The sequence below is a fragment of the Aotus nancymaae genome, unplaced genomic scaffold, assembly GCF_030222135.1.
Source record: "Aotus nancymaae isolate 86718 unplaced genomic scaffold, 86718_ANA_hifiasm-v0.15.2.pri h1tg000029l, whole genome shotgun sequence".
Classification (NCBI taxonomy): Eukaryota; Metazoa; Chordata; class Mammalia; order Primates; family Aotidae; genus Aotus; species Aotus nancymaae.
This window is the reverse complement of record NW_026988442.1, coordinates 53,193,592-53,221,188: the sequence shown is the minus strand read 5'-3', so window position 1 is coordinate 53,221,188 and position 27,597 is coordinate 53,193,592. Positions and strand designations below refer to the sequence as shown.

The 27,597-nt window shown below is 44.7% G+C and overlaps 1 protein-coding gene across 11 annotated transcripts in view; it reads left to right on the top strand.

Annotated features, from left to right (window-relative positions):
* TANC1 (tetratricopeptide repeat, ankyrin repeat and coiled-coil containing 1) overlaps nt 1-27,597 on the top strand; it is a 251,585-nt gene that overhangs the window by 190,245 nt on the left and 33,743 nt on the right. For 9 of the 11 annotated variants that reach the window (XM_064382718.1, XM_064382727.1, XM_064382724.1 and 6 more), the window contains 9 exons: nt 613-735; nt 1,835-2,116; nt 3,276-3,427; nt 6,096-6,327; nt 7,491-7,657; nt 9,684-10,291; nt 16,589-16,697; nt 18,592-18,714; nt 25,625-25,861. In XM_064382718.1, coding sequence (XP_064238788.1) covers nt 613-735; nt 1,835-2,116; nt 3,276-3,427; nt 6,096-6,327; nt 7,491-7,657; nt 9,684-10,291; nt 16,589-16,697; nt 18,592-18,714; nt 25,625-25,861 — 2,033 coding nt within the window. The remainder of the gene's footprint in view (nt 1-612; nt 736-1,834; nt 2,117-3,275; nt 3,428-6,095; nt 6,328-7,490; nt 7,658-9,683; nt 10,292-16,588; nt 16,698-18,591; nt 18,715-25,624; nt 25,862-27,597) is intronic. The other 2 variants (XM_021665895.2, XM_064382723.1) reach the window with 1 other exon arrangement.

The window sequence follows — 27,597 nt, the reverse complement described above, 5'->3', positions numbered from 1 at the left end:
CTTACTGATTTGGTCAGAGGTAAACATAACATTTTTAGAATTAAAAAAATATACCTATAAAATGCAGTCTGATATATAATGTTTATATATACTCTATATGTATGTTTGAAACTTAGGGGTATGATTGTACTGTTATTACTGAGAGTTAACTTTTAGTGTTCTAAGTGCTGTGGAATTGTACACATAGAATCTGCCCATTTAATTAGTAAGTGTGGAATTCCAAACAGCAGAAAACTCCCCAGAGCTGCAGAGAAGAATCCAGCAGCATGCCACCTGCTCGTGGTAAGTACTGAAGCTTTGCTGTGTGCCACATGATTGTCAGATTTCCTCATCACACAATTTATGGTGAATTCTGTCTCTTTCCAGGAATAATGGAGAATTCTGGAAACCCAGTCAGCATAACTTTAAGAAGCAGCAGCACTTGGTTTTTACCACCTTTAAATTAATAATATTGCCAGAAAAATAAACTGGGACAAACAATGCCAAAATGACATTTAAGTAAATTTTGTTGAAAACCTGAACTGAATTATTTAGTGATTTGTAAATTATAGTCACTTAGGTATGAAATTAAAGTCAGCTTTGAAGATACTAAACTTCAGTTTAATATTACAGCCACAAGCTCAACCAAATTGGAAGATCTGAGTTATTTAGATGGGCAGAGAAATGCTCCTCTCCGGACATCAATTAGATTACCATGGCACAATACAGCCGGAGGTAGGGCACAGGAAGTTAAAGGTATTTATCCTTGCATCCACTGTGATAATGGTTATGATGAGCTCATTCACTAACTTTGAAAGTCTACGATAACCAGCATTGAAGCCAACTGTGTTTATAACATGATAAGTGTGTTTGTGCTAAAAACATATCTGTGAGGTGTGCTAATGGGTATCCTCAAACAGTTTGGGGCCTCTTCCTTAAAATATGTGATTAACTCACTTCTGGAATTGGAAAAATAATTCTGCAGTAAGTTATTTTGAAGTGAGGAGCAGTTTAACACTTACTAGGTGTTTTTTGTTGTTTTTTCTTTTCACTAACAAAGTATAAGCTTTGTTTCAGTTCCTTGGACTGGACTATGGGTGGTGGCACTTTGGGAGGGTGAGGTGGGTGGATCACCTGAGATCAGAGACCAGCCTGGCCAACATGGTAAAACCTCGTCTCTACTAAAAATACAAAAATTAGCTGGGAATGGTGATGCAGGCCTATAGTCCCAGCCACTCAGGAGGCTGAGAAAGGATAATCACTTGAACCCAGGAGGCGGAGGTCACAGTGAGCCAAGATCATGCCATTGTAATCCAGCCTGAGCAACAAGAGTGAAACTGTCTTAAAAAAAAAAAAAAGTTCCTTGAACTGCATTGGCCATGTTATCTGTTTACATGTAACACAGTTGTGTGAAGTACACAGCAGCCTCACCATACAGGCAAAGTGTCATCACACCTGGATGAGAGCAGAGCCCTGTTTCTAGGGAAAACACGTTTGTTTTATTCATACAGCAGGGAAGAAACACATCTTAAATGCAGTTGCAAATAAAGCAATGAGACATGGTTTGACCTCACGCATGGCTTTCTCTAATCCTCTGTGTGTCTGCCTTGAGTCCTGAGAATAACTCAAAGCTGTGACCATACTAGAAAGTAATTTCAATAGGACACTCTCTAGGTCCAATAGGGTGTGATAATTGAGGTATTACAAAAGTATTAATAGAGCCAGATTGGAAATGCTTACAGATCCTTGTGGGGATAAAAGTCAGGATTTAATATAACACACAAGCAATGATATTTGAGTTTCTTAGTTTATAAAATTATGACATTTTTCTAAAATAATGTTTTCTTTTTTAAAGCACGGTTTGCTCCCTACAAGCCACAAGACATTTTGTTGAAACCGTTGTTGTTTGAAGTACCAAGCATAACAACAGACTCTGTGTTTGTGGGAAGGGATTGGCTCTTTCACCAGATAGAAGAAAACTTGAAGAACACAGAACTGGCAGAAAACAGAGGTGCGGTGGTGGTTGGCAATGTGGGATTTGGGAAGACAGCGATCATTTCCAAGTTGGTGGCGTTGAGCTGCCACGGAAGCCGCATGAGGCAGATTGCTTCCAACAGTCCTGGTTCATCACCTAAAAGTACGTGTGTATTTAATTACTTGTCTAGTTTATTAACGTAAGATGGATGGAGAAAATTGTTGTTTGCATAGATATAAAATACCAATTTTCCTCAAGTTGTTGCAGCTACTATATCAGGTTTGCAATCCTGTGTGAACTGAATTATTTGAATACATCCCTCTGTCATGATATGTAGTCAGCTGTAAGCTGGGGCGAGGCCAGGGTTCCCTGATGGCCTCCTGAACTGTAACCCCTCTCTTCCTTGAGGTGCAGGCAGAGATGGGCCAGTGAGGCCTGATCAAGTGCCCTGGAGAATTTGAGACCCTAAGAACAAGGAGTTGGGCTCCTGGCAGAACAAACTCAGATGGAATCTAATGTGGAGTTCTTTTGTACCCTGTTTGGCACATATCTATCGCCCAGGCTGGAGCATAGTGGCATAATCCCGGCTCACTGCAACCTCCACCTCCCGGGTTTAAGCAATTCTCCTGCCTCAATTCTGTATTGGATTTGCCAAAATTATAAAGACATGAGATAGAGTAGCCAAACGTTTGACTATCTATCTACTCCTTATTTCATATGCAATAAGCCCACTCTAAACATGGTGAACAAGAACAAGTGAATCATGCGAGATTCTTTAAGACCCAAAAGAATTCAATAGGTCAGGCGCAGTGGCTCACATCTGTAATCCCAACATTTTGTAATGCCAAGGTGGGAAGATCATCTGAGCCCAGGAGTTCAAGACCAGCATGGACAACATAGGGAGACCTCGTCTCTACAAAAATACAGCCAGTCATGGTGGTGCACGCCTATTGTTCCATCTACTCAGGAGGCCGAGGTGGGAGGATCACTTGAGCCCAGTAAACCGAGGCTGCAGTGAGCCGAGATTGCACCACTGCACTGTAGCCTGGATGACAGAGTGAGAGCCTGTCTCAAAAAAAAAAAAAAAAAAAAAAAAATTAACAGTGGAAACCGGAAATAGCAGATGGTAGTTCTCCAGGGAGGGGAACTGATTGGGTGGGAGACAGATGGGGAACCTGTGTTCTCATATGGGCCTCTGAAATTTGGACCATATTCACTCCTTATCTATTAAAATATTCCCTGGGGCGAATCAAGAAATATATTCAGTATCTCACCTTGCTCCTACACCGATGTACATAATGAAATGGGTCTTTTTCTGCAGCCTCTGACCCCACTCAGGATCTTCCTTTCACCCCGTTGCTTTCACCGAGTTCTTCCACAAGTGCTTCCAGCTCAGCTAAAACACCTCTTGGGTCTGGCAGTGCTGAAAACCAGAGACCAAGAGAGGATGCAGTGAAATATCTTGCTTCTAAGGTAATCTCTCTTGTTTTACGGGAGCCTTCCAGATAGAGAGATTTGCTAGTTTGGTTTCTGAGAAGTAAATTGGAAAAAGGAGCTTAAAACAGAGACAACTGCCTAATGATAAAGTATAGCTTTTGATGAAATAATGATAAAGTTCTCCAAGTAAAAATGTGAATGACAGTAATTATCTGTCTTAAGTCATTGGCAGTGAACCTGATCCATCTTAAACAATGGATTGAAAGAGTTTCTCAAGGCAGCAGAAGGTAGCATGTGTACTGGCCACAAATCCGTGCTTATCTGTATATACTCTTCTTAATTTGGATGTGAGCAGGAGACTTTGGAGCTTTTGACTTGACCCAGACCTCTTCCCTGCACTCTGTTGCCTGAGGCCTTTGGTTCCCTTGGCTTTCTGACAGAGGTTTCTCGTGAAATTTTAATAGAGCCTTCCTTGACTGACTTTCCCTTTCTAAATTCATGACCATCAGGGTCTTTGTGAAGTTTTCCTTCTGCTCAGCATCCATCACTGGTTCACCAGCCACACTCCTACATTAAAGCATTACATCCTTTGCCCCTAGTGGAGCTACTTAGGTTTACCTGGGGCAGTAGTGGTGTGAGTGAGTTAAGCTGGAGAGCTGCCGGAGTGGGCAGCCATAGGGACACCTTGTGAGGAGGCCCTGTGGGGAGGTTGGTGAGGAAAACTGAACCAAGACCTGCTCTGCACCAGATCCCTGTTCCTTCTTCTGCTTCCTGGATGATGACTGCTCTTGGCACTGTCAGCCCTGATGCTTCCAACCACTGGTCCAGAACAGTCCTCTGGTCATGAGTAGGTGCTTTGAGATGAGTGATGTAGTTCAGGCTTCAAAGCCATCCCTGTTTACAGTGATTTTCAAACCCCATTGACTGTGACCCACATAAGAAATACATCTTACACTAGAGATCCAGTACTCACACATAATCACCCACATAACTAAAGCAAAAACATTTTAGAACCATGCTTATTCTTATATCCTATAATACACTCTGGTAATCCTAAGCTTATTTAAAACAAAAAACTGTGGCTCTAAATTCATTTCAAGGCCAGGCATGGTGGCTTATGCCTGTAATCTCAACACTTTGGGAGGCTGAGGCAGACAGATCACTGGAGGTCAGGAATTCAGGACCAGCCTGGCCAACATGTTGAAATCTCATTTCTACAAAAAATACAAAACTTAGCCAGACGTAGTGGTGGCTACCCAGCTATTCGGGAGGCTGAAGAAGGAGAATCACTTGAACCCGGGAAACAGAGGTCGCAGTGAGCCAAGATTGTGCAACTGCACTCTAGCCTGGGCAACAGAGCAAGACTTCATCTCAAACAAATAAATAAATAAATAAATTGATTGCATGACCCATCATTGGGTTGTCAAGCTGCTTTTGTCAAACGCCATGTGAGACCATGGTACTGGACATCTCATGATGGCTTGGACACACTTACAGGATCCTCACATGTATCCGTACTGATTTCTGTCCAGGTGAGAGTTGGAGAGCAGCCAACTTTCTTCTGAGTATTGATGATAAATTTAAACCAAAGTCTTATGACAACTCCAGGTTGGCCAGAGAAAAGCTGTTGCACATTTACTTTTGCCATTTGCTTTTTAAAGAGTCTGCAGACCTGGGATTTAATCCCATATCCTTGACTGACTAACTTTGTCAGGTTGGCAAGGCATCTAACGTCAGTGTCTGGTGCCCTCAGTGATGAACTGTGGCTAGTGGTTCTTGTCCTATTTCTTGCAGGGGCTTGCTGTGCCCAGTGGGACAGCAGCAAGGCAGATACTCCCAAAAACATGGAGCTCTTGGCACGAGTGCTTTGCTCTTCTTTGCCTTCCTTACCTTGTACTTGTTCCCCCTTTGATCTTCTTTTGGAAAAGTATTGCGTTTTTCTTACATCTACAGCATGCCTCTCATTGCCAACAGCTGTGTGTCTGGCCCTTTTCTGGGGTCCCTCCCTCTGCCACCGTAGGTCCCTTGGGACAGGGACCGTTCCTTTTTCTCTCAGAACCTGGGCAGCTTCCTCTCTCCTCCACCTTGTCTCTCCACATGATAGGCAGAGATTTGGTGATTTCAGGTTTCATTCTTCAGACAGCGTTGACCCTGTTGAACTTCTCCACAGGGTCCCTTAATGCAGTGCGGGTGTGGGAAGGAGCCAAGGGCTTGAGTCCCCCTGACCTGGGGAAGGAGCTGCTGTGACTCTATAGCCACAGTCTCACAGTCACCGGCTTTATCATCTGCCTTTTGGGATCAGCAAAAGGGTTCCCTAAAGAGGTGGTGCTGCTCTTGAGAACAGAAACCTAGTGAAGATGGCACTTTTTGATGTTGAGAATATTAGGATGGCTTGGAGCTGCTCTAAGGCAGGGTAGTTAGGTTTTATGAATGCTGTTTATTTACATTCAATACAAAATAACTTGTGCTGATTTTTATGCTAATCAAGATGGATTTGTGGATGCAGTTAAAGGTCTGAAAACTACACAAATGAAGGAAGGAATAAATAGGACAATTATGCTAACAAATGACTCAGTCTCGCCGCTCTGTATCTTGTAGTATCTTGTTATCTCTGTGAACAGGCAGAGTTGTGTTCCCGTTTGAGATCGCAGAAGAAGCTTCGTGAAGAGGGTGAGGTGACGCTGACAGTTCTGTTTCCTCCTAGGTGGTGGCCTACCATTACTGCCAGGCTGACAACACGTACACTTGCCTAGTGCCGGAGTTTGTGCACAGCATCGCAGCTTTGCTCTGCCGGTCCCATCAGCTGGCCGCCTACAGAGACCTTCTGATAAAGGAGCCCCAGCTACAGAGCATGCTGAGCCTCCGATCCTGTGTGCAGGACCCGGTGGCAGCTTTCAAGAGGGGAGTGCTGGAGCCACTCACAAACCTGAGAAATGGTACCTCACAGCAGCTACCCACAGCCCCCTCTTAGTAGTGGTGCAGCATAATCAAGTAGTCCCCAGAGGGCGGGTGGTCAGCTGGACCCTGGGGTAGAAGTGAGGAGGAGCAGGGAGAGGATGTGGAAGCCTCAGTGCCCATCCAGTCCTCTTTCTCAGAACCAGCCCCATGAGGTCCCTCCTATACCACCCTCATGGTATTGTGTTAAATGAAGCATGAATGTGATGACTGAGCAGTTCCAAAGTAGTCAATTTGTAACTGTGGGCTGTTTAGATGACTTGCACCACAGAAGACTGTTGCATATTTTGCACTCCTAGGTATCTGAGGGAATAAGTGAATTATTTGGGGGAATTTTCCAGCATATATATTTGTCAGGACCTCTGCTCAGTTGAATTGAAATGTTAAAGTGACTTCTAAAGGTTTCCATTTTAATTTTTTGTTTCCAACAAGGTAGAGGACATGAGTGACTTGATGGGCCCTTTAGTTTCCCATCCTCTCTCTCCTCAACTCCTCACTTTTTGAGTTTGTTTACCTGCCCACCTGGCACCTCTGCTGGAAGGTGCTAGAGAGAGGGGTAGAAAACAGATATGTCATCATTTCTTCTCTATTGCCCAGGCAGAAAATCAGCACTAATAAACAGAAAACCAGATTCAGGCTCACGTGGAAGACCCCTGTTGGAGGAGTCAGTAGCATGGAGCTCTCACACTATGGTTGTGTGGCTTGGGCCAGGCAGTTTGCCCTGAGTTGAGGGCAGCAAGGGGGTCAGTTTTCCTTCCCTGGAAACCACTGAGGACTCTCATGGGGGACCTAGTGATCTTTCCAGATTTGGCCTCTGTATATGTTTATTGTCTTTGTGTGGCCCACCCCAGTGACAATGGTTTATGAAGAGCTGACTGTATTATATACATGAGTGAGATTCTGCTAACGTGTGTCATGCAATATGTTTCTGTTTTGTGAGAACTGGTTTTCTTTTGGCTCTGAGCTCCAGTTTTCATTATAAATTTAATAGAAAATATGCTTCTGTGAAAACTGTTTCTTGTGCCATATGTAAACCTTTTTAGTTTCTTCTAACACTGTAAACTGGGCATTAAAATACACTGGGTGGTGCTGTCTTATAAAAATGTATAATTTCTTAATTTGAAAAAATTATTTTATCCTTTAGAGCAGAAAATTCCTGAAGAAGAATACATTATTTTGATAGATGGCTTAAATGAAGCTGAGTTTCATAAACCTGATTATGGAGATACTCTTTCTTCATTTATTACCAAAATTATTTCTAAATTTCCTGCCTGGTTAAAGTTGATTGTGACTGTAAGAGCAAATTTTCAGGTAACAAAGAATTCTCAAATCTCTTTCCAAGTCCCCATATTCCAATTTTACAGTGATAAATATTAATAACAAAACTATTGTAAACCACTGAGCTGCTTGAATTGGAAGCTATGTTAGGAATTTGAAAAATTAGTCCAGAGAGCCCCCCCATGGGTGAAACGCTGACCTTTTTAGCCCCAGACATATTTATCAAGATGTCAGGTACATTTCCTGTTAGCATCGAATTGCAGGTTCACTTTTCAAATGGTGGCAGCTAGCCCTGGTTACTGCCATGGAGTGTGTGGGTCCAAGAGGCCTGCCAGAGTTTAAAGCTACTCCTGCTAGTAGTTATTTATATGAGTTTGCTGTGGGGCTTTGTGTTTTTTTTGAAGGGAAAAATGAAGGTGAATTTTTTTTTTTTTTTTGAGTCAGAGTCTCTGTTGCCCAGGCTGGAGTGCAGTGGTGGGATCTTAGCTCACTGCAGCCTCCTCTGCCTCCACCTCCCAGGTTCAAGCAGTTCTCCTGCCTCAGTCTCCTGAGTAGCTGGGATTACAGGCATGTGCCACTATGCCCAGTTAATTTTTGTATTTTTAGTAGAGATGGGTTTACACCATGTTGGCCAGATTGGTCTCCAACTCCTGACCTCAGGTGATCCACCTACTTTGGTCTCCCAAAGTACTGGGATTACAGGTGTGAGCTACTGCACCCGGCCGAAGGTGAAATATTGTTAAGGCCTATTCTCAGAGATCTATTTTTTAATAAAACTTAAATATGAGGTAACATTTGCAGTGAGGGATAGGATGATTTTTACCCTCTGTCTTCCTCCTCACTTGAACCCTAAAATTGTATCTTAACCATTGACTCCTTCTATACCCCCTTTTTCAGTAAAGAGTTTTAGACATTAGATTTTGATTTTTGCCCTTTTATGCTTATAATTATTTTAAAACAGCATTTGGAATTTTTTCATAATAAAAACTGAAATTAGACCTCAGTTGAACTTGATGCTTGTTTTTTGGACATTCAATTTGTATACTTTGCAGTCATTTTTTACACAATAAGCACAATTTGGCAATGAGTTGAGCACAGGAACCAGGAATCTTACATTCCTGTTCCCAGCTCTGTAAGTTTTCAGAGCTTCAGTAGCATCCATGTAAACGGGAAAAATTGTATTCTGCCCTCTTTAGCTACATTGTTATATTAAATTTGCACATCCATTTAAATACTTAAGAAAAAATAGTGGGAAATTTTTTACAAGAACTCTTGTTTGCTGCTAGATGTCAGCTGTGCTTAATCTTTGGAATGGGGAAGAGAAGGGAAGGGCACGTGGGGCTTCTAGGAGCTGAGGATGATCTGTTTCTGGGTGCTGGTTACACAGGTGTATTTGACTTAGTGAAAATCAGTGACACTGCAACTGTGATTTGGGCACAAATCGTATGTTCGTATGTTAGACTTCAAAAGTTTACTTAAAAAAGGCAATTTAAAAAAATAACATGCTATACCAAAGTAGGCAGCTTTGTTAAGACATGCTGTCATGGAGACACAGCCCAGGGGCAGTCTCAGATTTCCTGGTTGGGTTACACAGCCCCAGTGTTTGATGCATAAAGAAGGATGCCTCTTATCTTGGCACCTGGTCATGTTCTTAGATGAGCAGTGTTGGTTTGTGTTTGTCCTTGTTATATAAGCAATTGCACAGTGTAAGGATTATGGGTATCAAGTAACCCTCAGAGTCTCACTGCCCCTACTGGCCCTGGCCTCGTTGCCACTGTCTGTGCAGGGCTCTGACTCTGCTCACTAGGCTCAGGGTCCTTGGATGAGGGCCTCGGGAGAGCATTTACTCATTCCATCTCCCATCAGGATTTATTTCACATAAGCTTTTTATCTTCACCCTATCCTATTACACGTTTTAATACAAAACAATGAGTCCCTGTAATCCATGAAAATCCTCCTTGAAAGAAAACTAGTGAATCTGGTTTAAAATGCTGCTAAAATAAAAAAGAAATTTCTGTAGAGTGTGACACTGTGGGTTTTTGGTTCCCCCCCACCCCAGGAAATCATAAGTGCGCTGCCATTTGTGAAGCTTTCCTTAGATGACTTTCCAGACAACAAAGACATTCACAGCGACCTGCACGCCTACGTCCAGCACAGGATGCACAGCAGCCAGGACATCCTCAGCAACATCTCCCTGAACGGCAAGGCTGATGCCACGCTCATTGGAAAAGTGAGCAGCCACCTGGTGCTGCGGAGCCTCGGCTCCTACCTGTACCTCAAGCTCACCCTGGACCTCTTCCAGAGGGGCCACTTGGTCATTAAGAGTGCCAGCTACAAGGTGGTGCCTGTGTCTCTCTCTGAGCTCTATTTGCTGCAGTGCAACATGAAGTTCATGACCCAGTCTGCCTTTGAGAGGGCACTTCCGATTCTCAATGTGGCCCTCGCATCCCTCCACCCCATGACGGACGAGCAGATCTTTCAGGCTATTAATGCCGGCCACATCCAGGGGGAGCAGGGATGGGAAGACTTTCAGCAGAGGATGGATGCCCTCTCCTGCTTCCTCATTAAGAGGCGAGACAAAACCCGCATGTTCTGCCACCCGTCCTTCAGGGAGTGGCTTGTTTGGCGAGCAGACGGGGAAAACACAGCCTTCCTATGTGAGCCCAGGTACAGCAGGCGCTTTCTGTCAGCTCTTTGCAGGGAATCTGGTGTGCAGTTGGGGAAAGGATTTAAATGTGATGCACATGTCTTAATGGAAGGGCAATCCAGAATGACTAATTCAGTGTTGCTGCTTTGTTTTCTTATTTTTCTTCCTTTTTGGCAGAAGGATGGGCAATGGGGAATTCTCTATACAGAAGCCGCCTTCTAATTGCTGGCATTCTAGGACTCCCTTATGGATGGTACATGTGGATAAAAGAGAAGCTGGGTGGTACCTGTGTGGTCCTTCCTTGCTCTCCATTCTCTCATGGAGCTCCATCTCCTCCCCGACCCAGTTTCTGCAGGGTCATGCATGGGAACGTGTGAGATCAGCCTCCAGGAACAGGGGACATCTCAAGAGGGTGTTCCCTATGTGTCTGCAGACTGCTGTGGGTCCTCAGCACCTCCACTCACCTGCCACCTTTTGACATTTAGTGATTTGTCCCAGGTATCAGGTGTCTCTCTGAGCCCAGAGGGAGCACCATGATCCAATCTAGCATTCCCCCCTCCACACACCTCACCCTTTGTCGATGAGCTCTCTATGTGGCTGACTGGACCAGGCTGGGATACAGTTCTCCTTGCTGCCTGGGCCACTGTTATCACAGTGGGTGGGGAGGGAAGCCTGTCTGCTGTGTGGCCTGGTAACAGCATGAGAGGTCAGGAAGTTTGAGGGTGCAGATGCTTTCAGGTAAGTGTATGGCAAGCCCCCGACTTCACTTGGCCTTCGCTTTGGCCTGCGTCTCCACTGTCTTCAGTGGCTTCTGCTCTCTGTGAGTCCGAATTGACCCCTGTTCTAGTAACAGAGCTGGCAAGCTGCTCAGCTGACCCCTTAGGCCTGTCATGGGTATTTGACCAGATGCTGGGATCCAGAAATGAAGAGACGAACAAGCATTAGTGAGTCCTGGGAGCCTCACAGCCACTTTCCTCCCTCTGAATATTGACTGAACATCCACTGATAGGCCTGGCTGCTGTTTCATGTTGGGGCTGTTACTATTTTCTTAAGTATCACTGGCTGAAGGTTTGTTGTTATCTTTTGAACCTGGTTTGGGGCAATAAACTAACATCCAGGTTATTTAGCCAGACCATAATAGCTAGGTGAAACATGTGCTGTGACATTTCTAGCCAAGTCAGATTACTTTCTAGGGAAAGTCCAGTCATTTTCTAGGAAGATTGGCTATAGTTGAGTTTGTAGAGACATAAAAACAAACTGAAAGACTCCAGCAGGAGTGTAGGTTTGTGACTGGGTTGGAGGCTGAAGTAGCTGGACTGTAGTCTTTATTAAGCTTTGCTTCATTTTGGGTATTAGGAGTCATTAAGATTACGTAGCCTAGGTCAGAGGTAGGGTGGGTGCCAGGCTCCTGCATGCCACTGTGTTCTTAAAAGCAGGTGTGGGGGCATCCCCTGGGGCAGGACCTGGACTAGGTGGAGGCAAGAGAGGCACCCTTGGGTGCAGAATTTAAGGAAGCACCCATTTTGGGGTGGTGTGAGTTGTTGGCATTTTCCTAAGACCCCTGTAGTATTGGAGCTTCATTCGACTGAGAGGATATAGAACAATGTTGGAAGGAAGCTACTGGATTCAGTTCAGCAACAGTTTTTGTTAAATTATGTGCAAAGTACTGTGGCAGACACAGAAACTCCTGGCACAAGGTCCCTGTTCTCAGGGCTTCCCCGACAGGGCAGGGAGGCAGGAAGTGATATGCATGAGGGAGGCACACTTCATATGGACCTCAGGAGAGGGAGAAGCTTCCAGTGTGAGTGAAGAGGACTGGGGAGGTGATTTTAAAACATGGTGATGGTGGGTTGGGCCTTGAAAAATGGTAGCATTTCTTCCCCCACTCCCAGTTGTATTTTTGCTCTAATTATAAAGGGAGAAAATTTCAACCCCCAGACAAGGACAGTTCACTTTTTATTTTTTTTATTTCTGCCTCTTTCTATAGCATTTTAAACAATATACCAATCATCTTTTTCTCTTGGAATTCTTGTCTGGGTTTTTACTTAACGCATCACAGGCATTCTACCAAGCTCTTAGAAGTCTTAGAAAAGTGTCATTTTCATTTTTTCGTGGTTGTACAAACCTCCTAGGAGGCAAATTATTATGTACTTCACTATACCCTTGATTTTTGAGTTGTTTCTAGATTACTTACAAACAGAACAACCTGTTGTGCGTATCTTGGTGCCTTACAGATCTGGATTCAAATCCTCCATTGATTCTTGTATATTTTTCTCTGCACGAAATATATTTTAATCCTCCATGCCTTCCTTACCTATAAAAAATAAGAGTGTCTTTTCACTGAGTGTTGGTAGCTATTAAGATCTTAAAAGGATATACTACCTCCCTTCTTTCCTTTCTTCCCTCTTCATTTTGATTACTCCCTAGGTTAGCATTCCAGGAATAGAATTATGAAGTTAAAGAATAGTTTGAGTCTGGCAGGGCACAGTGGCTCATGCCTGCAATCCTAGCACTTTGGAAGGCAGAGGCAGGTGGATCACCTAAGGTCAGGAGTTCAAGACCGGCCTGGCCAATGTGGTGAAACCCTGTCTCTACTAAATATAAAAAATAAAAAATAAATTAGCTGGGAGTGGTGGCAGGCACCTGTAATCCCAGCTACTTGGGAGGCTGAGGCAGGCGAATTGCTTGAAGCTGGGAGGTGGAAGTTGCAATGAGCTGATATTGTGCCATTGTACTCCAGCCTGGGCAACAAGAACAAAACTCTGTCTCCAAAAAAAAAAAAAAAAAATTTGTTTGAGTCTTCGTTCATAGCACCTAGACTTAAACATGTTCATATTTTGCAATATTTGCTAAATTTTTTCCTTTTAAATTGAAGTGTGTTAAATTGTAAACATATTACTTTAAATAGCTGAATGATGTTACATCTCAAAGAGATACTTTCATACTTAACCATGCTATTACTACACCTAAAATATTAATGCAAATTGTTAATATCCTTAAACGTTTAACCATGCTCACATTTCTTCTATTTTTTAGTATGTTCACATCGGGACCCAAAAAGTCCATAGAATACATTTGATTGTCTCTTTTAATCTATAATTTCTCTCCTCCTCTCTTTTTCTTTTTCCTCACAATCTGTTTGTTTAAAAAGAGTAACTGGGTAGTTTGTTGTGTATAGTTTCCATTGTCTGAATTTTGTGTCCTCATATTGTTTTTTTCATGTGTTCCTCTCATCCCTATTTTCTATAAATTGGCAGTTAAGTTTAGAGGCTTGTTCAGATTCTGTGTTTTTCTGCAAAGACAGTAGGTGGTGGTGAGTCCTCCTCTCAGGAGGCGCATGACATCATCATGTCTCTGATGACCATTTCCAAGATCCATCAGCTTTTTGGGGTTGCCCAGGCAGTCTCATCTAGAACAGTCCCCCATTAGCTCTGTTCTCCATTAACTCAAAGAGTGAGTAAGGTGTTAGTAGGTGGAACAAGGCCGTTGCACACAGGAGGAGCTGTTGAAGACATTGCATCAGCGTGAGCAGGCCACTTTCTGCAAGAGTGAATCTAGTTTGATTTGACCTTTTTTCATAGAACAGAGGGGAGGAAAGAGCAGACAGAAAGAGTGTGCAGGGCACAGAGAGTGTGGGGCCTACTGTACCAGTCAGGAGTGGGGACCTGGTGGGACTGGGGGTGGAGACGGGCCTTGCTGACATGAGGTGACCATTGTGACTTGGCCTTGTGGGCAGAGTAGAGGAGGAGGAGCTAGAAACTAGGTGCGGCATTGCTCTTGGGAAGGGTAAGAAAGGCAGACGGTATGCAGCAGGCTTTGCAGGGACAGAGCTGGTTTTAGTTTTCAGCAGTTGAGATTATGAGGTAGCCATCTGTCCCTGGCAGACAGGTTCCAGGGCAGGCTGGGTCGGCAGGCTGGAGGAGAAGCTGGCAGCTGAAGATCTGGCATCACTGATGGAGAGGTGTCTGGCATGACTTGTTGAGGAAGCTTGTGTCACTAGAGGACAGATAGCACTGGGCTTCCAGGGCATGGAGGAGGGCTTCAGGGAGGGACTTTATGGACCAAAGTGTTGCCAAGAGGTGAAGGGAAATGAGGATTAAGAGGAAACCTTTGGATTTTCAGTAAGGGAGAAGGGTCCTGGATCCTTAGGAGACTCCGTCTGTTTGATTGAAAGGAGTGAAAGAGGAGGGAGCCAGCGTCCTGGGATGGGAAATGGAAGGCCTTAAGGGGTGGGCAGGTTTTTTTTTTGTTGTTGTTGTTGTTTTTTGTAACACAGCAGATTGGGATATTGTTGGAAACATCATTGAGATAGTGAGGAGAAGGATCCATAAAGAAGAAATTGGGAATGTGAGGAGGAAAGAATGGGGCCTGAGTGAGGGCAGGTTGCCTTCTCTTTGTTCCCGTGGAATCTGTTCACACCACCCAGGTAGCTGACTTACCTTTCGTTTACATGTCCCCTCCCTTTGCTGAGAGCCTCTCAAGGGAAGCACCTTGCATTGTTCCCCACAGAATCCCCCGTCAGACATGGTGCCAGTGCTAAGGCATAGCTGTGAATGAATGAAGGAGGACTCATGCTTCACTGATTAAGATCACAGGCTCTCCTGTCTGGCAGACTTCAGTTCAAATCTCTGCTCTGTCATCTACTAGCCATTTGGTCTTGGACAAGTCGCTTTACCTGTTCAGGCCTCTGTTTCTTCATATAAGCATATGGGGGTCATAATACTTAGGTTGTGCAGGTAAATAAGATAATTCAGTTAAGTTTCTGTATCTGGCATAGTGTAAGAACTTGATACCTGGAAGAACTGGAAATGAACAGAATCATGAATGCAGATTGTCTTAGAAGGGTATGCTTGGTCTCAAGAACAGGAAGGCAGGGCGGAACGACGAGCAGAGTATGCAGGAGCATAAGTGGGGAGCAGTGGCATGGGGAGTTGTCTCCTCAGAGGTGAGATGTCCTGTGCTCACCTGGGAGCACTGGAAACAGTTCCAAGAGGTATGTGGTCATCACTTTCCAGCCATGACACTTAGTGTGTCTTTGTGGTGGACACAGTTGGCCTGGCCACAGAGCTCAGCCAGCTGGGAGACTTAGGAAGACTTAGCTTGTGGTTGGGAGAGTGCTTCTGACTGACAAGATCTGGGCCAGAATGAAACCTGGGATTAGCCCATAAGTAGGACCTAGGGAGGCCTTGGGGGCCCTGGAGCACTAGAGAGACGCCGACAGTGGTTTCCATGGGGACAAGGGAATATGAGAGGCTCTCACTGGAAGGGTGTCCTAGGCTCAAGATCTGGGATGTGGAAGGTGTCCAGGGGTAACAGGGTATGTGCTTACTGGAAAATTCCAGGCCATTACAAGACACTGGACAGGACTCAGAGGGCAGTGTGGTCTTAAACATCATGCCCTCCTCTGTAGTATAAAAGCCTATTCCTTAGCCTCCACCTGCCTTGATTTCCTCCTGTCTGCATGGTTTACAACCTGAGAAGCAGGCATGCATCTGGATAGATGAATGCAGTTTAAATAATGTATGCTTTTAATCATCTAGATTAGCAACTACTGTGATGTTTTTTAAAACATGTATATGATGTCTGTCTTTTCCTCCCTGCTTTTTGCCAGTGAAACAGCAGCTCAAACTTGTCAGGATGATAGAAATGAAAATAACTTACCTTGGATAGAAGTCACTGCTATTGGAATAAGCAGTTCTATATGTCATTTAGAAACTAGTTGGTTCAGACAAAGGCATGGGGTCCACAGGAGGACAAAATGAGTCCTACACACATGGAGGGAAAATGGGCAGGAAAATGGGCAGGATAGTACCTTCACAAAAGGGAAATGGGCAGGCAAATGGGTGCTGTTAGTTGGATGTCCACCATGTGCCAGCTGCAGCAAGCCCACTTATATGCCTTAGCCTTCTTCTCATCACAAGGACTTGTGTGCCATCCAAGCCTAGAATTCTCAGCATTCCTGATCATGAGCTGCCATCTGGCATGGCCTGGCTTTTCTCTCCTTCCCAGTGTGAGGCCTTGTCCTTTGTCTACCTGCAGTGGTGGTGATCCTGAGGAAACCTGAAGGCCAGGCCCAGAGATGGTTCTGTACTCTGTGTCTATTCATCCATGTATCCCAGAAACACATTTGAGTGTTCACCAAGTGCTGGGCACTTTGCTAGGCATTGTGACTCAGACGAGACCCTTAGCCTCACAGAGTTTACATCTTTGTGACAGGCATAAATCAATGACTAAATGATGGGTGTTGAATTGAGAGTGGGTCTGCAGTGGGGTGGAACAGGCTCTTCTGCTATGAGCCCTTGTGTTTCTTCCCCTAGGAACGGGCACGCTCTCCTGGCATTCATGTTCTCACGTCAGGAGGGCAAGTTGAACCGCCAGCAGACCATGGAGCTCGGGCACCACATTCTGAAGGCACATATTTTCAAGGTGAGATGCACACCAGCTTGGGGAAGGGTTTCTTTGTTGACATTTTGAGGTTTTGCTTTGGAGATTTTAGATGGCTCTGTCAGTCATCCGAGAAAGGGGGCATTTCCTTGCATTTTGCTATAGTCGATTGCTCAAGTGTGTATCTGAGTGCTGTGGTTAAGTTTTACGTCTCCTACCTTTAAATCTCTTTTAAGTTTCTTTTTTATTTAAAGGCTCTACTTTGTTGATTACTTTTTGTTTCCTTGTTACTGATTTGTTTGAGAACCTGAATTCCCTTGACCTGGGTGATTTTGTACCACATGGACTTTCTGACTGTGCGCTTGTTTTTCATGTGCAGTTTAACACGTTCCTCTTTTCCTTGGGTTTTCTGTCATTTAGTAGTTGTATGTAGAGACTTAATCACTTCAATCATTTTTTGCCCCTTTCAGGGCGTCAAGATTGCAGTTCTCAGAGTTTCTTGGCCAGACACGGTGGCTCACACCTGTAATCCCAACACTTTTGGAGGCTTAGGCGGGTGGATCACGAGGTCAAGAGATCAAGACCATCCTGACCAACATGGTGAAACCCTGTCTCTACTAAAAATGTAAAAATTAGCTGGGTGTTGTGGTGCATACCTGTATCCCAGCTACTGGGGAGGCTGAGGCAGGAGAATCTCTTGAACCTGGGAGGTGGAGGTTCCAGTGAGCCGAGATCACACCACTGCACTCCAACCTGGCGACAGAGCGAGACTCCGTCTCAAAATAAAAGAAGATTCTTACATCAAGAGGCACAGCATTTGTGCTTGCTTCTCATTTTGTGTTGCCATCAGTCCTTGCTGGTCACTTCCTGGACTCATTCATTCAGTGTTATACCTGGTGATGTGATTATTTTTTTTTTGACATGGAGTTGGCCAGGTTGGAGTGCAGTGACACAATCTCAGTTCACTGCAACCGCTGTCTTCCCAGAGGGAAACAATTCTCCTGCCTCAGCCTCCCCAGTAGCTGGGATTACAGGTGTGTGCAACAGAGCGAACTGGCTAATTTTTGTATTTTTAGTAGAGACAGGGTTTCACCATGTTGGCCTAGCTGGTTTTGAACTCTTGACCTCAGGTAATCTGCCCGCCTTTGCCTCCCAAAGTGCTGGGTTTACAGATGTAACCCACCATGCCTGGACTTTTGTTTTTTTTTTTTTTTAATGACGTTTTGCTCTGTTTGCCTAGGCTGGAAGGCAGTGGTGCGATAATAGTTCACTGGGCTCAAGGAAGCCTCCCACCTCATTCTCTCAAGTAACTGGGAGTACAGGCACCCACCACCATGCAACGCTCAGATAGTGATACTCTGTCATTTATTCTTCCTCTGATTTACTTCCATAAAGAGAAACTCTCTGGCTGGGTGCAGTGGTTCACACCTGTAATCTTAGAACTTTGGGAGGCCAAGGTGGGTGGATCCTTGAGGCTAGGAGTTCGAGACTAGCCTGGACAACATGGTGAAACCTTGTCTCTACTAAAAAGAGAAAAATTAGCTGGGATTGGTGGCATGTATCTGTAATCCCAGCTACTTGACAGACTGAGGCACAAGAATCGCTTGAGCCTGGGAGGTGGAGGTTGAAGTGAGCCAAGATTGCACCACTGCACTCCAGCCTGGGTGATACAGGGAGACTCTGACTCAAGGACAAAAAAAAAAAGAGAAACTCTGATCTGCCATCTCTCTCCCCAGGCACACAGTTAACCTAGCGAAGGCAGGCTGATTCCTTGACTTTGGTTTCAGATAGTGAAAGGTCGTATGTCCAGGTGTTCTTTGTGTGAGATCCCATGCCTTCTGCTGGTATCTGCACCCTCTGTGGCAGACCCGCTTTCAGAGTGTCCCTGCAGGTAGGAAGAACACACTCAGGTAGATCTGTCTCTGATTATTTCCAGGGCCTCAGTAAGAAGACAGGAATTTCTTCAAGCCATCTCCAAGCCCTGTGGATCGGCTACAGCACCGAGGGGCTGTCTGCCGCCCTGGCCTCTCTCAGGAATCTCTATACTCCCAATGTGAAGGTGAGCAACCCTCCTGCACAGAGAGGCGGAGACCCAGCCCTGGCCACCTGCTGGCTGTTCCTCCAACAGCCCTGCTTCCCTCTTTCCTGGGTGGTGGTGACAGGACGCAGAGGAGCTTCTAATGATGTGCTTTTCTGATCACACAGGCTTGGGCGCTTTATTATTCGTTCTTCCAGAAGTTTAGCTTTTCTTTGGCAGGAAGATGTAGGTGGTCAGGGCTGCTCCGTGCACATATGGTGAATGTTTCTCAGTGGATGTGATAAGGAAACAGTTTACAATGGAAATCAAAGATCAGAGAGATTTCTAGGGAAAATGGATTTTTTAAGTGTCCTGGGTTACTAACCTGGACCATCTCTTTCGAGTTCATGGGAAATTAAGCATTGATGAGTGATGCACAGAGATGAGTACATGGAAAAACAATGATCACAGTTTCATGTATGCATATTTCTGCCTATGGAAAGGGTATCAGCGTGGCCTTCTGTGGAGCCAAGAGCTTCTTCACCTTTTGGTCAGTGGCTGTCATGTCATGATGTGCCACTTAGCTTTTTAAGGTAGATTTTTCTTCTTGATTTCATGTAGCCTGGGAATCTAAAGCACACAGAGGCCAAATAGCCTGCTAAGGCCACAAAGACAGTCCAAGCCTTTCAGCCCCAGGCCCTGATGTGCCTGCTGCCTGTGGAAGCTCTGAGGCAGTTAGTGAGCCCAGGTCTTCCCTCTGAACCACTCACATTGTTTCTTCTTTCATTTCAGCTAAGAGTGTATCTTTTGGCTTCTCCATAACTAATAAAATTCTGTAATCATAAGGAAGAAAGGCAAGAATAAAAATGGCAATATCTGTTTTCATACTTTAATGAATTTCTGGGCATAGAAGTTATTTTAATATGGAGATAAGTAAATGGGAAACATCTGTTGAGTACAAGCTTTTAAGACAGTAAATTTAAACTTGCAGCATAATAATGAAATGAGCGTGGTCCTCCTGGGATTATAAACTTTCCTCTTTAACATACGTGCGATTTTAAGAGTTAATCATTTTTACTTTGTTTTGTAAAACTCCAGTGTCACCTACATCTACACCATCCCCCAAATTATTTCTATAATGTGGTTATAGAATCTCAAGTCTTTTCATTATCCTTCTGTTTCTTTTATCTTTCAAGGGGGGTAAAAGGTTTCACAGGATCTTGAACAAATTACAGTAATTTTAAATTATGCATGCAATTAAGGAACTTTTTTTAGAGCGTATTAAATGTTGTCATACAGGAATGAATGTCATTTTGAACAATAATTGCAGTTTGCCACTTTGGTAAATTAAAGTGACTTGTTCTGGGATGATTACTTGATGTATTTTACTTCCAGTGGCATGCCAGCCGTCTCTAACCTTGTCACCTCCTATGGCCAGGCTGGGACGGGCCAGCCTGGGCCCTGCTGGCCCACTGGGGTCCCATCTAGTCAGTGGTTTTGTTGTACCATCTCATAGGACTGGTGGCCAGCCACAGGCTGTGGCCTCAGGAGGATTCAGGTTGCAAATCTTTGCTCAGCTGACAATAGAAAGGAGAGGAGAACAGGAGCTAGGCGTGGACTTTGGCCTAACTTCCCTTGGCCGGAGATCTAGTCATATCCTGCATCACAGTCAGGCAGGACACGTTTAAAAAAATTGTGCTTGTGTGAGTTTCCAGTGTACTTAGTGGGAATGCTGGCACTGCCCCATGACCACCCTGGACAAGCCTTTTCTGGTCCTTGTGATCATTTGCCTTGCATAAGCCCTAGCTCCCTTCCTGTTTTCCTGTTTTCATTAAATCCAGAAGTATAGAGATACCACCACTTCCAATTGTTGTCCAAGGAGGGCTTCTGTGATCATGGTCAGAAAATTTCCATATCGTTGGTGGAAAATCTATAGGATTGATCATTTAAACAGGTTCCTTCAGTGCAATGCAGTCTCAGCCAGGGCCGCTGCCTCTGCCACCTGGCTGCTCTGTGACTGTCATTAGCTTTGTGCTTAGTGCTCAGCTCTGCCTTACTCCCTCTGAGCCTTGGTGTTCTCACCTATAAACTGGAGACACAAAAGAGCCTGTCTCTCGAGTAATGAGAAACCTACCTGAGATGTTAAAGTTACCGGGAACATAATTGGCATTAATGATGTTTACATGAGTTGTTATGGTGCTTTGCCTCATCTCTGGAAACACTGGCTCTGCTGTAGGCACCTGGGGACTTCTGGATGTGCCAGTTGGTGCTTGTTAACAGGAGCTGCCTACCTTGAGGATGTGATGGTTGCAGGTGACTTACCTCTGTGAGGTGTCCCTGCTGCTCTGTGCTGGTGAACAGCCCAGGGTGGGCATTCAGGGTGATGTCGACAGGAGGGCAGATCTCCATCCTGTGCCTTCCAGAGGTCAGGGACCTGAGTTCTTGTCCTTTCTGAAGACTCTATGAAAGTTTGATTATAATAATATCAATTAATGTTTATTTAGCATGTACAGGATGCTGAGTGCTGTGCTAAATGCTTCATGTGCATGTATATATATACACACATACACTTTTTTTAATACATTGATTTTTAATCTTTGCAACCACCAAGTGAAGTGAAACTTTTATTGTGAATTTTTCAGATGAGAAAACTAAGGTTTAGGGCAGTTGATATTTGCTCAAAATCACACAGTTGGAAGGGCGCCTGACACTCAGCAAGCCTGTGCTCTGCAGGTAAACACATGCAATCACTCGATGTGTTTACAGCCCTGGCTGCCAGCTGGAATCACCTGGGAGCTCTGGGCACCACAGCCCCAGCCTCAGTTAAGTCAAAATCTCCAAAGGTGGGGCCAGAGCATTGCAAACTTTCAAGCTCCCAGGTGGTTTGACGTGCATCCGGGTTAAGAACCATAGGTTAGAGAAAGATGATGGAGGGTTAAGTGGTAGAAATACCTACAGCATTACACCAACAAGGGAAACTGTTTTTCCCAAAAGCAGATTAAGTATGACATCTTTAGGAAAGCTCTGCCCTGAGCACATGCCTTCCAGGTAAACTCTTGTAGAAGATTCATCATGGCACTGCAAGTATACCTTCCACCATTGTTAGCAAAGAGTACCTGTTAGATAGAATGGGGTGGCAAGCTTGCTGTTTTCTTAGGTGGCACCTAAAGCACAGAGAGGTGAAAATTACACAGTAGTTTAGTTTGGGGGCTGGTTGAGAACTCACACCATTAATCCTTCATCTTTTAGGCTCATGGATCTCAAGAAGGTATGGGGTTGATGGGGGAGGAAAGAATGTAACTGGCTGGCAATATCATCCAGGGAATTTACAAATGATCCTGCCCGTCCTGTAGTCAACAGAGTCTGGCGTGCCTATTGGTGGCATTGCATGTATTTCTAGATGGGTGTATCTTCTCTATTCCTCTTGCTGAGGACTGGTTTCATCAGCCTTAATAAAATCCTCATGTATTTCTTCAGCATAATCTTATTCTGTCCACAGTTATCCAAAGGGGTTTTTAAAACACTTTTATTTATTATTTTATTTAATTTATTTTTTCGAGATGGAGGTTCACTCTTGTTGCCCAGGCTGGAGTCCAATGGCACCATCTCGGCTCCCTGCAACCTTCGCCTCCTGAGTTCAAGTGATTCTCTTGCCTCAGCCTCCTGAGTAGCTGGGATTATGGGCGCGTGCCACCACAACCAGCTAATTTTTGTATTTTTAGTAGAGACTGTGTTTCACTATATTGGCCAGGCTGGTCTTGAACTCCTGACCTCAGGTGATACACCTACCTCAGCCTCCCAAAGTGTTGGGATTACAGGCATGAGCCACTGCGCCTGGCCACACTTTTATTAATGCTGTAGTATAATACAATCTTAAAATGCTTTTGAGTTAGATTTGAGTTTGGTGGCATTTTTAAAAGCAAGCCTGTATAGATCTGTAGAGCAGGCTTGGTGGGGATTAATGAGGTCATTTGCCTGGAGTTGCCCATGAAACAGCAGTGTTAGTACAGGATGGCCTTTCTGATCTCTCATCCATTCCTCCATGAGTGCAAATTGACAATGGGACCCCAGAGGCTGGGTTGGTGCTCGCCCAGGTCTGGCTAGACAGTGGTGTCTGTGATGGGGTAAACAGCAGGGTGGTCAGGTGTTCGGCTGGCTCCTCAGGGCCTCCTTGTAACTTGCACATGGCCTGTTCTTCCTTAAATGTAGGTGGCAGTCCCAGCAGTGTGAAGAAGTTGGTATGTGGGCCATCCTTGTCTGTGGAGGGGCTCTGTTTGCCTTTCTTCTCTGGGAACTTCTGTATCGTAGAATCAGCGTCTGGTACAGTGGACTAAGCAGTAAAGCAGAGCGTGCTGAGGGATGGAGAGGGCTTGGGTGCATGCATGGGTGCATGTATGTGGAGGCAGGGGACTCTCTCCCCCGTGTCCTGGCACTGGAGCAGAGCCCTGCAGGAAGCAATCCTTTGGCATCTGTATGTATGGAATAAGTATTCCAGTCAGGGAACTATAAGGGGTAGAGACCATGAGGCCGTCCCTGCTTGGCATTGTCACAGCACATGCTGAGTCCAGGGTGGCCGCAGTGAGGGAAGGATTCTGCAGAGAAGATCAGAGAGGAAACTGGAGACCTGGATTACATGGGGTTCAAGCTTCAGTAGCCAAGACTTCTTCAAATTTGACACCTGGGGTTCTAACCTGTCACATGCAATTGTGAGTTATGGTTTCATCACCTGGTAGTATAATTTTCCAGACCCATCTGTTTGTAAATATTCTGTCAGCTACTCTTGTGGACACGTATCACTGAAATACCCTGAATTTTTTATGCCTTGTTTTCTCTCTGTATCTTTTAATGATCCCCATGTGTCTCTAGTCAATAAATGACAGTCTTTGTGGCTTTCACATTTAGTGGACAGCGGGAAGACCTGCCAGGCTTTGGCAGGGGCAGTGATTGATGTGGGTCAGGACCATTAAAGTGAGCCGTTGAAAGAAACGCACTGGACATTTTAATAGCTGTTAGAGGAGCATCATTTTTATCTAATGATCTGGAGATCTGAAAGAAAAGATATTAGTATACCTAAAATTTGTGTATGTTCAGTGATTTTTATTTTGAAATCTATAGATAAAAAGCTTTCCCATACCTAGATCCAAGGAGATTACTGAGTGGGGGATATAGTAATTAGTGGAAGCAGCACATTGTTTTCTGGCAGTGTTGTGCTGCTGACAATCCTGAGGCACGTGGACATTTCTGTACTGCTTCTTTTAGGAACATATCCTTGTGAAGAAATAAGTATTTATATTTACTTTTGGCTTTATCTCACTATTAATTATTTAACACCATGACTACTATTTTCTTCTTTTTAAATTTTTATAGAGACAGGGTCTTGCCATGTTGCCGAGGTTGGTCTCAAACTCCTGGGCTCATGCAGTCCTCCTTCCTCAGCCTCCTAAAATGTTGGGATTACAGTTATGAGCCCCTGCACCCAGACACAATTATTACTTCATTGCCAGGAAAATGAATTTCCTATTTCTGTTTAGGTTAAACAGTGACTTTTCAAAATGTGGTTCCCCAAACCAAGAATGTCCATATCAACAGGGAACCCATTAACAATGTACCACCCAAATACACTGAATCAGAAATCAGGGGCTGGGGCCCAAGAATTTGCAGTTGTTTCGGGTTTTTTTTTGTTTTTTGTTTTGAGACAGAGTCTCACTCTCTCCCCCAGGCTGGAGTTCAATTATGTGATCTCAGCTCACTGCAACCTCTGCCTCCCACGTTCCAACGATTGTCCTGTGTCAGCCTCCCAAATAGCTGGTATTACAGGTGCCCGCCACCACACCTGGCTAATTTTTGTATTTTTAGTAGAGATGGGTTTTCACCTTGTTGTCCAGGCTAGTCTCAAACTCCTAACCTCAGGTGATCCGCCCGCCTCTGCCTCCCAAAGTGCTGGGATTACAGACGTGAGCCATCGTGCATGGCCATTTGTTTAGTTTTTTTATTTTTAATTGCAGTTAAGAAACACAAAAGGAAATTTACCATCTTAACCATTTTTGAGTCTGCTATTCAGTAGTGTTAACAGTATTCCCATTGTTGTGCAATAGATGTCCAGTACTTTTCATATTGCAAAATTAAAACTCTGTATCCCTTAAGTGACAACTCTCATTTCTCCCTGTGCCCAGGTCTAGCAACCTTCATTCTGCTGTCTGTATGAGTTTGACTATGGCATATACCTCATAAGTGGTATCACACAGCATTTGTTCTTTTGTGTCTGGCTTGTTTCACCTATTTCACTTCCCCCAAGGTTTACCCATGTTGTCACATATGGCAAGATTTTCTCCCTTTATAAGTCTGAATAGTAATCCATTGTATGTGCACGTACCACATTTTCTTCATCCACCGATGAACATTGAGGTTGTGTCTACCTCTTGGCTATTGTGAATAATGTTGCAATTAACATGAATGTGCAAATACGTCTTTGAGATCCTGCTTTCAGTTCTTTTCTATATATATCCAGAAGTGGGATGGCTGGATCACATGGACATTCTATTGTTTTTTTTAATTAAAATTTTTTTAAAAAACTTGACAGGCTGGAGTGCAGCAGGCTGCTCACAAGTGTGATCATAGTGCACTACAGCCTCAAACTCTGGCCCCAGGAGATCCTCCCACCTCAGCTTCCTTAGTAGCTGGGATTCCAGGCACGTGCCTGGGGCAGTAGTTCTATTTTTAATCTTTTGAGGAACCGTCTTACTGTTTCCCAGTATGCTACATTATTTTACATTCCCACCAATGAGAATGTGCATTGTTAATGTATTCCCAGGTGATACTGATGCACATTCATGTTTGAGAACCACTGGATTAAAATGATACTGAAAATTGAGGATACTGCCAATTTCCACAAATGTTTAGATGACATATATATATATATATGACAATCTTGTTGGGGGACCTTGTCCAACAGGTGAGCCGTCTCCTGATTTTGGGAGGGGCCAACGTGAACTACAGGACAGAAGTGTTAAATAATGCCCCAATCCTGTGCGTCCAGTCTCACCTTGGCCACGAGGAAGTTGTCATTCTGCTCCTGGAATTTGGCGCCTGCCTGGACGGAACGTCGGAGAACGGCATGACTGCTCTCTGTTACGCAGCAGCCGCCGGCCACATGAAGCTGGTGTGTCTGCTGACCAAGAAGGGAGCGAGGGTAAGAGGCAGCCTGCTCTTGAGGGGGGTGGGGGCAGGGAAATGGCTTCATCTTGTTGCTAGAGTTGTTATCTGCTAGCCCAGACTCTCTTGTCTCTCAAACCACAGCATACACAGAAAGGATAGGGCTCAGGGATCAGTCACTTTTGTAATGTGCCTGACTGGGGCAACCTTAGAGAAGTGTGTTTTGCTCATACACAGCTACTCTGCTTAATGTTGTCCAGGGGAAGGCAGAGTTCCAGGGAGACCCTGGCTCCTAGTCACATGAGGAGGGCCAGCCTTTAAAAAGCCTGCAAGTATCGATCTAGAAAGCACGGAGATTGGTTAAATGTTTGCTTTTCCCCCGCTCTCTTCTTCTTTTCCCATTTTATGTCTCTTTAAAACAGTTAGATGAGTTCCATGAGTCTTTGAAGCCATGTGCCTGAGCTGCAGGAACTAGATTGCCTGGAATCTTCATCTTTCCACTTGCCAGCTCTAGGGGATTGGGCAAGTTATTGAGCCTATGTGTCTCAGGCTTCTTATCTGTAAGATGGGCATAACAGCAGTCCCTACCACAGGGCCATTGTATAAGCATTCAATCATATATGAAATAAGCATGTATTGCTATATAAGTTACTCTAGAGCTGTCAGCTTTTTTTTTTCCTTTTTGACAGAGTCTGGCTCTGTTGCTCAGTCTTGAGTGCAGTGACACAATCTCAGCTCACTGCAACCTCCACCTTCCTGGTTTAAGCGATTCTCCTGCCTCAGCCTCTGAGTAGCTGGGACTACAGGTGCACACCACCATGCGTGGTTAATATTTGTATTTTTAGTACAGACAGGATTTCACCATGTTGGCCAGGCTGGTCTCAAACTCCTGACCTCATGTGATCTGCATGCCTTGGGCTCCCAAGCTGTTGGGATTATAGGTATGAATCACCACGTCTGGCCAGGAATTGTCAGCTTTAATAGGGTGAATGAGAATGATATCGAGCTCACTGTAAACTCTAGGTTTACTAGGAGCATTTTTTTGGGAAATGTGCCTTTTGAATAACAATAGACATAAGCTGCTATTTATCTTTTATCTTTTAATTAGGATATTTAAAGTTCACAAAAATTAGGTTTATAGCAGCTATGGGAGCTTTATTTTTTTCTCTCAAAAATCCAACATTTGGGACTTAAAAACTCCAGTTCATAGAGAAAGGAAATATGTGGCTAAGCCTTTGGGGTGGGTACATTACTGCTACACATCACTGCACCTCCATTTCCGGATCCCTGCTGTGCTTTACATTGTATTCTGAGGCCAGCAGGCCTCCCCCATCACAGCTGAAAGCTCTGGAGTAGGAGGCTGAATGCTATGTCACTGGGCTCTGGCAAAGCCTGTAGTGAGGGTGCAGGGCGTCCCCAGAGTTGGTAGTAATGCAAGGTTAGGCCCTCAGCTCCTCTCCCAGTCCCAGTATTCTGGGGTTTAGACAGGACAAGAAGGGCTGCCTGCTGCCTTTGAGCCTTGAGGAGGAGGTGTGTGGCACTCACTCACTTTTTCTGGCTAGCTGGCCTGCCCTGACTTTGTGGCCACCCCCCTTACTTGCCAGCATGCCTAGGCCACCGGCCTCCATGAGGCCTCCCTCCCAATAAGATGCCCTCAGATCCCCTTCCTGCTCTTTCACACTCAGCTGTTTTTCCACATCCCTCCGTTTCTCTGGATCTCCTAGGTCAGTGACCAGAGTGTGGCTCTACTCATCCTAAATTATAGCTTATCAC